This window comes from Sceloporus occidentalis, unplaced genomic scaffold (assembly GCF_023333645.1).
Source record: "Sceloporus occidentalis isolate IW3139 unplaced genomic scaffold, rSceOcc1.0.p SCAF_534, whole genome shotgun sequence".
Taxonomy (NCBI): Eukaryota; Metazoa; Chordata; class Lepidosauria; order Squamata; family Phrynosomatidae; genus Sceloporus; species Sceloporus occidentalis.
Window position 1 is genome coordinate 1 of NW_028317514.1, and position 10677 is coordinate 10677.

At 54.2% G+C, this 10677-nt stretch overlaps 1 protein-coding gene and 1 pseudogene across 1 annotated transcript; one reads left to right on the plus strand and one right to left on the minus strand.

The window, feature by feature from the left end:
• Positions 1-1186: 1186 nt before the first annotated feature.
• LOC149271204 (voltage-dependent calcium channel gamma-like subunit pseudogene) lies at positions 1187-1717 on the plus strand (annotated as a pseudogene).
• A 1734-nt stretch (positions 1718-3451) lies between these two features.
• On the minus strand, positions 3452-10403 carry LOC149271205 (secretin receptor-like). Its single transcript, XM_089507534.1, has 14 exons — positions 10116-10403; positions 8239-8744; positions 7801-7925; positions 7332-7439; positions 7016-7119; positions 6649-6746; positions 6430-6562; positions 5776-5929; positions 5491-5551; positions 5249-5318; positions 4267-4358; positions 3975-4113; positions 3841-3882; positions 3452-3634 (listed from the first exon to the last, which is right to left on the minus strand). The coding sequence occupies exons 1-14, from the start codon at positions 10401-10403 to the stop codon at positions 3452-3454; spliced, it is 2103 nt and encodes a 700-aa protein (XP_089363660.1).
• Between the last annotated feature and the right edge of the window lie 274 nt (positions 10404-10677).

Genomic DNA, 10677 nt, shown 5'->3' on the forward strand with positions numbered 1-10677 from the left:
TGTTATTATTTATATATCGCCGTCATACTCCGCAGCGCTGTACAATGTGTGTTATTATTATTTATATATCGCCTACATACTCCCCAGCGCTGTACAATGTGTGTTATTATTATTTATATATCGCCCTCATACTCCGCAGCGCTGTACAATGTGTGTTATTATTATTTATATATCGCCTACATACTCCCCAGCGCTGTACAATGTGTGTTATTATTATTTATATATCGCCGTCATACTCCGCAGCGCTGTACAATGTGTTATTATTATTATTTATATATCGCCTACATACTCCCCAGCGCTGTACAATGTGTGTTATTATTATTTATATATCGCCTACATACTCCCCAGCGCTGTACAATGTGTGTTGTTATTATTTATATATCGCCTACATACTCCCCAGCGCTGTACAATGTGTGTTGTTATTATTTATATGTCGCCTACATACTCCCCAGCGCTGTACAATGGGGTATGATAGAGAAGATTCCGCATCAGCAGTTTACAGGCCTGTTTTTGTTCTTTCGATCACGTCCGCCGCGTAACGATAAGACTGACAACCAATGAGCTTCTGCCGTGTCGTTTCTTGTAAAATGTTATTGGCATTAACTCTTTTGCTGCTGGGTGACTGCGCCGGTTTCTTGCCGCGCGAGGTCAGAGGTCGCGGGGAGAACGGGTTGTTTTTCTGAAACGCGCAGGAAGCTCCGGGGATTTAAACTCAAAAACAAAACTAATCCCAGTTCGGCCGCTAATCGTTAAATCCGCAGCCGCTCCGGAATTTTAACCACAAACCTCTGTGTTTTGATGTTTGTTAGCAGAGCAGACGAGAGCGGCGCAGGGGTAGTGGGTACAGGTTAAGGTGACCCAGATTCCGCTCGGTGATTCCGGTCCTCAGAAAACCCTTTCAGCCTAAAAGGGAATTGGTTTAAAATATTTCTACCGGCAGCGACCCGGCGTTACTTTGTATAACAGCGCCGAGTCCACCAGCGACACCACGCGTGGCTTCCCGTTACTGTGACTCCTAGAAGTTGTCAGTATTAATGGTAATTTTTCATTCTCCCCTGCTGTGACTGCGCCACGGCATCTGCTGGCGCTATATAAACACGTCACATGGAGACGCGGCCTTTTCGGGGTTAAGGAGCTGCTTTTCTGCCGATTTTCTGTCGCTAATTCCCGTGGTCTCTCTCTGCAGGTGACCAAGGCCACGCGGCCACGACTTCCCTCCAAGATGTTCTTCAAGACGTTTCTGCGCGTTCTCATCACGCTCAGCGCCGCCATGTCCGTGGTCCTCTCCTCCATCTCCGTCTGCGATGGCCAGTGGCTCTCGGCCCCCAGGGACAGGCTCTTTGGTCTGTGGGACGTCTGCAGGACGGGTACGGAACCTCCGTGCAACGCCGAGATGGCCGGCCTGACCCGTGGCATGGTGGTGGTCCGCACTTCCGTGTCCTTGGCCGTGGTGGTGGCCATCTTTGGCCTGGAGCTGCTGATGGTCTCCCAGCTGTGTGACGATGGTCACTCCCGGAGGAAGTGGGGCCTGGGATCTGTGCTGCTCCTCATCGCCTTCTTCCTGTCGTCCACGGGGACGCTGATTTACGTGGCACTCCTCAGAGAGTACATCCTGCGCAGCGCCTTCAGCCTCACCTTCTGCTGCCAGTTCCTGGGGGTCTTCCTGTTTTTCCTGAATGGGATTAGTGGCCTTTATTTCAACCACCTGACTCTTTGAACCAAAGAAATGTGGAACGTGGGGGGCCGGAAATTTGCACTGACATTAATAATTATTCCGTGGCCCCCGACCGTCCTTACAGTTTGACTTTAACCCTTTGCTGTTTGGGTGGGTGGGAGAGCGCACAGGGTGGAGAGGTGCCTTTGAATGACGGGGGGGGGGGAGCTCAGCGTGGATCCCGCAAAAATTCTGCACCACGCGGAATAATCAGCGAACAGCGTCCAAGCGCTGGAAACCCCGTAACGTTTGCCGGCTGGACACCCAGCACCGACGGGGTTAACCGTTAATGAGGTTCCGCCGGCCGGACAGGTCGACGGGACGTTTGTTTAATGAGAAAAGCTCTAATTAACGATCATTACGTGGTTATTACTCGTGGCTCCGTTATAACGCCAGCTGATTGATTCTTTACATTTCTATTTGATTAAAGATTTATATTTTCTGGGAAAACAAATAAAACCAAATTTACAGCCGGGGGGGGGGGGGGGGGGATTGCCAGACTCGTGAGCAGCGCATCCTGAAGCCTCTCACCAGATTACAAAGATCCAGAGCAGGAGCGTGGCCCCCGGCCGCGTGTATCAGACGCCGATATCAATCCGAATTAACGCGATGAATGTGCCCCGAAGGGTCCCGGTCTTTATCCCCCCCGTGTGCAGGTTGTTTATATGCGTTTGAAGCGTTTAGCGCCCCCTATAGCCGACCTTCATACCGGAGACCGCAGGGGAGGGGGCCTGACTGGTTTGGGGGCAGGGATGTGTTAGCGTGAGTGTGTGTCAGTGTATGGTGTTAGTGTGTGTATGGTGTGAGTGTGTGTGTCAGTGTATGGTGTGAGTTTGTGTGTCGGTGTGAGTGTGTGTCAGTGTATGGTGTGAGTGTGAGTATGTGTCACCGTATTGTGTGAGTGTATATGCTTCTAGGGTTAGGGATGCAAGGGAAAAGGATGGGGTAAGAGGCAGGGAAGGGGGGGGGCACTAGCCTCTCCTGTTTAGGAAATGTAAGCTGTCCCGGCTCTGACAGCAGTCCGGGGGGGGGGGGGGGGGCGGAGCGTCCGGCAGCGATTACGGCGAAAAACATTCGGTGCGTTTAATGCTCTGCGACACCAGAAATCATTACAATTACCCTAAACATTCCACCCGCTGACCCCACTCAGTGCCCCCGCCCCCCCCAACACGTGGGGTAAATGCATACCACTGGCATACGAGGGTCTTCAATGCCTCATTTGGGGGTTCCATACACAGCGGATCACTCTAGATCACTTGATCCCTCTGTCTAGTTCTCTGTATCTGTCTCTCAGTGGTCCCCAATCCTCCAGGATGATCCGGTCTGAATGAATAAAGTTCCGTGACCGGTACCGATCGGTATCAGGAACCGGTTCTAGACGACGTATTAACCCCTTACGGCACAGAGCAAAGTAAGTGGAACGGGACGAGTACAAAGAACTCGATGTAATAAAAATCACAGAAAAAAAACCAACGTGTCTGCGAGGGGTTAACAAATCCCATCTCCAATACCTACGCAGTCAAAATGAAAAGGGATCTTTTATTTCATTTGGGCAGGTTGGGATTGGGAAAGGGGAAATCTGGTGGGTCGGTTTCACAGCTCTAGATCCCTGGTCCATAAATCCTGAGTTTAGTGATCATGATGATGGGTTTTTGAGATCAATCCTTGAAGCTGGATCAGTGAGATCTCTCTGGATCCCCGTTCTCACGAGGCTGGGTGATCTTTTGGGATCTCTGCTCACATGATGCTGGATTTCTGGCCAATGGAGGATCTCTGCTCCCTCTGGCTGCTCCTGCTGACCTGCATCACCTGGGTGAGGGCGCTGCCGCCATTGCTGACCAGGGAGTTCTTTTGCTGCCGTAACCAGAAGTAATCCCTCAGGTGCCATCTTCGCCACTTCCGCTGGATCTCAAACCGGACCTGAAAGCCGGAGGAGAAGGAGACGGCCGCTGCCGGGGTTAGTATGATCTTCGCACGTTGCCTCGGGGGGCAAACACTTAATGGGTAGAAGGTCAATCAAAGAGTTCAGCCAATTAGAGAAAGAACAAAGAAATCATGGTGGGTGTGAGGGGGTTAAGGATCGACAGAGGGGGTTACATGCGCAGCCCGGTGGACAGCCTACTCACCTCTCCGTTGAGGAAGCAGTAGAGGACGGCCACGACGAAGCCCTGCGCAGAAACACAAGCGCTTAATACCACAGCCCCGGGGTAATAACGTCGTGGGGGGCAACTGCACCCCAAGCTTCATTGCCGGTACCCACCTGGAAGGATCCCAGGGCCAACTCGAAGGACAGACGGATCTCTACGGTTCCACTGCTGACATCTTCAGGGAAGAAGGCGAAGATGATGTAATGTACTCCGAAAAGTGGGATCAGCAGCAACGTAGACCTCGCGAGCCGCCTGCGGGCAGAGAAGGTCCGAAACCGACAGTCAGACCAAGCAATTACATTCAGAAAACCGCACGGAGCAAACCCCACCGCGCGGAGAGCGCCCCCATACGGGAAGAAGGGGAGTCAGCAGGGAAGTGGCTGTTTAACCCCAGCCGTCACTCACTTGTATTGCCCCAAATCGCTCCCCCAGACGTCGGACGTCCTCAGTTTCTTCATCAGGATTCGTATAATTCGTACAAAGAGGATGAAGTTAATCTGAAAGGATAACAGGGGGGGGGGGGCGGATTAACGGGGGGCTGAGCGGCTCATTCCTCACACGGCGGCCCCTCAAACCCCACGACCCACCGGCCACAACATGCCTGACACACGGGATCTATCAGGGAGACGTCATGGCTTTCCCTCACCTGGCAGCGGAGAGCTGTGTATTACACCCGGAGAGTAGCGCTCTGTGTATAACACCCGGAGATTAGCGCTCTGTGTATAACACCTGGAGATTAGAGCTCTGTGTATTACAAATGGAGATTAGCGCTCTGTGTATAACACCCGGAGAGTAGCGCTCTGTGTATAACACCCGGAGATTAGCGCTCTGTGTATAACACCCGGAGATTAGAGCTCTGTGTATAACACCCGGAAATTAGAGCTGTGAATTACACAGGGAGATTAGAGCTCTGTGTATTACACTCGGAGATTAGAGCTCTGTGTATTACACCCAGAGATTAGAGCTCTGTGTATTACACCCAGAGATTAGAGCTCTGTGTATTACACACATAGGGTTATGTTTTTCTATTTGCACATAAAGCTTTAAAAATTCAATATTTACTCAATTTAATCCAAACAAAACACACGCTCAGCGCCACCAGCACAGCGACATCTAGCGGCCATCGTGATCATTGCAGTTTGGCCAATAGAAGCGAAATATACGGTATATAGTATAAAATATATACTAATATTTAAATCGATAATCCCAATCAGTAACGTCTCACAGTTTAGTGAATATCGCTAGAAACCAAATCACGCCTAATGAAGTTCAATTACACACACATATAAATATATATATATATATAGCGCTTAACAGGTAAGGGACATATGTCTGCGCATGTGTTCGCCTGATGATGCCCACGCAGCCGGCACACGAACCCACTTACAAATATGGACAGGACGACGGGCCCTCGGATAATCCACCAGACGCTGGCGTTGGAATTAATGTCCCAGCAACTGAAACATGGAGCGACAAAACTGTTCATTTCCATGACAACGCAGAAAAAAATATTCAATTTAATTTACCGGGTCTTTGGAGAATATCCCCTCAAACACAAAGGGTTAAATGCAGTGTCCCAAATATTTATAAAAAACAACATGTTTACACGTGAATAACACGGATCCTTACCCTATGTTCTCATACAGATGCCGGCAGATGGACCAGGCTATGATAAACACCAGAGGGGAGCCTGAAACACGGGAGAAAAGAGGTTAACTGGGATACCCCCTACCGCCCCCCCAGCAGGATCAGTACCCCCCCCCAGAAGGATCAGTACCCCCCAGCAATCAGTACCCCCAGCAGGATCAGCACCTACCCCCCCCACACCCCCCAGCAATCAGTACCCCCCAGCAGGATCAGTACCCCCCAGCAGGATCAGTACCTACCCCCCCCCCCAGCAGGATCAGTACCTACCCCAGCCCAGGGCAATGTACCAGCAGAAGTACTTCCACTCGGAGAAGAAGGAGACGACGAGCAGGGTGTGCAGATAGAGCCCCTCCACCAGCAGCCAGCTGTAATTGGCCATGATGCAGTATTGGAAGAAAATCATGATGTATTTACAGCCTTCCTGCAAAGAGAGGGTGACTGAGCCCCGAAATACCACGAGGCGCCGGCATATACCACGTCATATACCACGATGCGCCGGCATATACCACGTCATATACCACGAGGCGCCGGCATATACCACGACGCACCGGCATATACCACGATGCGCCCGCATATACCACGACTCACCGTTATATACCACGTCATATACCACGACACGCTGGCATATACCACGATGCGCCCGCATATACCACGACTCACCGTCATATACCACGTCATATACCACGACACGCTGGCATATACCACGATGCGCCCGCATATACCACGACTCACCGTCATATACCACGTCATATACCACGACGCGCTGGCATATACCACGTCATATACCACGATGCGCCGGCATATACCACGTCATATACCACGAGGCGCCGGCATATACCACGACGCACCGGCATATACCACGATGCGCCCGCATATACCACGGCACTGATGGCGCTGCTCGCCCCGACCTCGTTCTCTTACCAAGTAAACGTTGCAGTACTGAGCGTCCTCCGCAGAGAAGAGCACCGCGTCCTTAATGAAGATGGACATCGCTCGCAAGATGAAAGACGCAAACAGGTGCATGTGGATGTAGTTGCGAGTGCAACGGAGCCTCCTGCGCCAAGCAGAGAACACGGAGCAGCGTCAGCGGATCACGCCATTTAAACGCGCCTCTCGCTGCAACACGCACCACGCACTCACCTGAACGAGGCCAAGAGGAGCAGAGCGAGCGACAGAGACACCAGCGACGTCCCGTAACCCACCGAGTACAGCGTCTTCAGGTGCATGTAATAGGTTTTCTGCGGAACACAGGATAATATGACCAACACACGCTAATCGTATGGCCGAGTACACGCTAATCACATGATCCAGTACACACTAATCACATGATCCAGTACACGCTAATCTTATGATCCAGTACACGCTAATCGTATGATCCAATACACGCTAATCACATGACATGATCCAGTACATGGTCATCATGTGATCCTGTACACACTAATCATATGATCAGGTACACGCTAATAGCATGCTGCAGTACACGCTAATTATATGCCACCCAACATACCACATCCTCAAAAACGGTGTCATTGATGTCGTACCCGCAGGCCACGTGCACCGGGGGGAACGTCCCGGACCACCCGTCTTCTGTGCAGTTTCGATACACAAACCCTGAGCAATGAGACAGACTGTGAAAAACCCACAGATGGATCACTGGAAGGATCCACTGGGGGGGTAAATGCTGCTTAATGTAATTTGAGGCCCCCAGTGGCTGTAAAAATGTTACCCAAAAAAAAGGGCTTTTGTTACAGAGATGCCCCGGGGGGCCGCTGCCGGTGTGCCCCCCCCTGCCCCCACCCCCCCGCCCCCTGTGGATGTCATACCTTTGGTCCCGGTGATGATTTGCAGGATCTCTGGGCACGGTCTGATTACGGTGTCTCCGAGGGCGGCCGACGGCCAGCAGCTCAGATTATCCCACATTCCTGCGCATCCTGCAACGAGCACAAAACCGTGACCCTCCGCCGGCACTCACACTCCTGTGCCCGGCGGCACTCACCATCCTATGCCCGGCGGCACTCACCCTCCTGTGATCAGTACCTGGCGGAACTCAGCCTCCTGTAATCAGTACCCGGCAACACTCACCCTCCTGTGATCAGTACACAACAACACTCACCCTCCTGTGATCAGTACCCGGCAACACTCACCCTCCCGTGATTAGTACACAGCAACACTCACCCTCCCGTGATCAGTACACAGCAACACTCACCCTCCTGTGCCCAGCAGCACTCACCCTCCTGTGATCAGTACACAGCAACACTCACCCTCCTGTGATCAGTACCTGGCGGCACTCACCCTCCTGTGCCCGGCAGCACTCACCCTCCTGCGCCCGGCAGCACTTATCCTCCTGTGCCCGGCAGCACCCACCCTCCTGTGCCCGGCAGCACTCACCCTCCTGTGCACCGGCAGCACTCACCCTCCTGTGCACCGGCAGCACTCACCCTCCTGTGCACCGGCAGCACTCACCCTCCTGTGCACCGGCAGCACTCATCCTCCTGTGCACAGGCAGCACTCATCCTCCTGTGCACAGGCAGCACTCATCCTCCTGTGCCCGGCAGCACTCACCCTCCTGTGCCCGGCAACACCCACCCTCCTGTGCCCGGCAGCACTCATCCTCCTGTGCCCGGCAGCACTCATCCTCCTGTGCCCGGCAGCACTCATCCTCCTGTGCCCGGCAGCACTCATCCTCCTGTGCCCGGCAGCACTCATCCTCCTGTGCCCGGCAGCACTCACCCTCCTGTGCACCGGCAGCACTCATCCTCCTGTGCCCGGCAACACCCACCCTCCTGTGCCCGGCAGCACTCACCCTCCTGTGCCCGGCAGCACTCACCCTCCTGTGCCCGGCAGCACTCACCCTCCTGTGCCCGGCAGCACTCATCCTCCTGTGCCCGGCAGCACTCACCCTCCTGTGCCCGGCAGCACTCATCCTCCTGTGCCCGGCAGCACTCACCCTCCTGTGCCCGGCAACACCCACCCTCCTGTGCCCGGTAGCACTCACCCTCCTGCGCCCGGCAGCACCCACCCTCCTGCGCCTGGCAGCACTCACCCTCCTGCGCCCGGCAGCACTCACCCTCCTGCGCCCGGTAGCACTCACCCTCCTGCGCCCGGCAGCACTCACCCTCCTGTGCCCACTGTTTGATGGACGCGTTGTTCTGCTCCGCTGTGAGCTCCTCGCTGCAGAGTTCCTCCTGTCGGTGCAGGACTCCCAGCAGGTCACATAAGAGCTGGATGCCCCCAACCTGGAGAAATAAGAGTTAATTACCCCATCACACGGCGGCATTCACCGGGGGGGCCGGACACAAACCGTGTCGTCTAATCTGTGAGCCCACAGACAGCCGGATGGCTGTGGCTGATGGGATTAGGAGTGCTGGTCTGCCTATGGGCAGTGAATACAGTAGGCCACCAGAGGGAGCCGGCGCCGCGTGGATCGGGATTTGGGAAGATGCCCCTGTGCCCCGTGATCGCCTCCGCCAGCCGTCTCCCATCATATACTCCGGCTGAACCTGAACCGGGTACCCGGGTACTCATCCCGTGTTCTTATTACTTGGTGAGTCAAGACGCAGTCTTCCTGCCACCACCAGCACAGCCAGGGCGGCAGGGCATGGGGTAACTACCACTTTTTATGGTGGGTAATTGCAGTTCTAATTGTGGCCACAGGGTGGGGCATTTGGTACAAGATGCTGTCAGCTCCCCAGCGGCCTCTGTGATTGGCTGTATTCTGCCCCTTCTGCCCCTGGGTACAGCTGGTACGGGGACCCAGGGGTGAAGGGAGATCAGGAAGCTGCTTTCTGGGGTCGCAGGATTGGGGGCCCCCAGGGGCCGCTAGGATGTTGAATGACCCCCCGCCTTATCATTTGTAACGGCCGCTGCTGCGAGACTGTGGGGGCACCGACAAGAAACACCCCGTGACACCCCTTCTCCGGGGGGTATTGGGGCGCAGTTATTATACCTCATGTTACCCCCGCACTCACGCTCCATAAACACGGCACCCCACTCCACCTCACTCCATAAACACTGCACCCTACTACACCACTCTGCACCCTACTGCACCCCACTCACACTCAGGACATTCCATGCTCCACATCCCTGGGAACTGCCTAATTTCTCTGCCCCCGGGAAACCCCCACACATTAACCCTTTAATATCCCATCACACAGATTCTATCGCAGGGACTCGGTAATGGCGGCAGCCAATTGGTTCTAATGACGGTTGTTATGGAAACCGTGACTGTCGATTCTGAATGGAGTCACCTGTATTCAAGCAGGGATTCCAGCTGTGATAAAGCAAGCAGAAAGGCAACAATCAGGAAGCTTAGATATCATTAAATCAGAGGAGACTGTGTGACCCTGAGAATCTGCCCCTTCACCCCGAGACTGGGGCAAAAACCCTGAGAATCTTCCCCTTCACCCCCAGACTGGGGTAAAAACCCTGAGAATCTGCCCCTTCACCCCGAGACTGGGGCAAAAACCCTGAGAATCTGCCCCTTCACCCCGAGACTGGGGCAAAAACCCTGAGAATCTTCCCCTTCACCCCCAGACTGGGGTAAAAACCCTGAGAATCTGCCCCTTCACCCCGAGACTGGGGTAAAAACCCTGAGACTCAAACCAAACCCAGATGTGTATCACCCCCCACCTGCCCCGTCTCTCAGGGGTCCTGCAGTAAATGCCCCCGGCTGTCAGCGTCCCCGCGTATCGCGCTCTCGTGACGCTCTCTGTCTGTAACCGGAGTCTCTTTTTATCAGGGAGGATATCGATCCGCCGGCCGTCTCCTTCCTGAATCTCGCAGGGAGCGATCCGGATAACCAGCGGTGGGAAACTGCAACTCCCACGCTGCTCAGCCTGCGCTCTACGCCCCGGTAACGAGGGGCCCCGCTGGGTGCCGCGTGTCACGGGGGACATTCCTATATACCGGGGCCAGCCGCTACATGCAGCATGAAACACGCCAGTCCACGGGTAACACGGCTCCTCGCTGCGCTCCTGAGGGCTGAAGAGACCCTAAATGTTCTGCCCTGCGGGGGGCGTCAGATTCCGGCACCAAAGGACACGGGCACCAAAACCACCAAGGAATCCGGAACCGACCCAAAGAATCCCGACCCAAAGAATCCCGACCCAAAGAATCCCAACCCGACCCAAAGATTCCCGACCCAAAGAATCCCGACCCGACCCAAAGAAT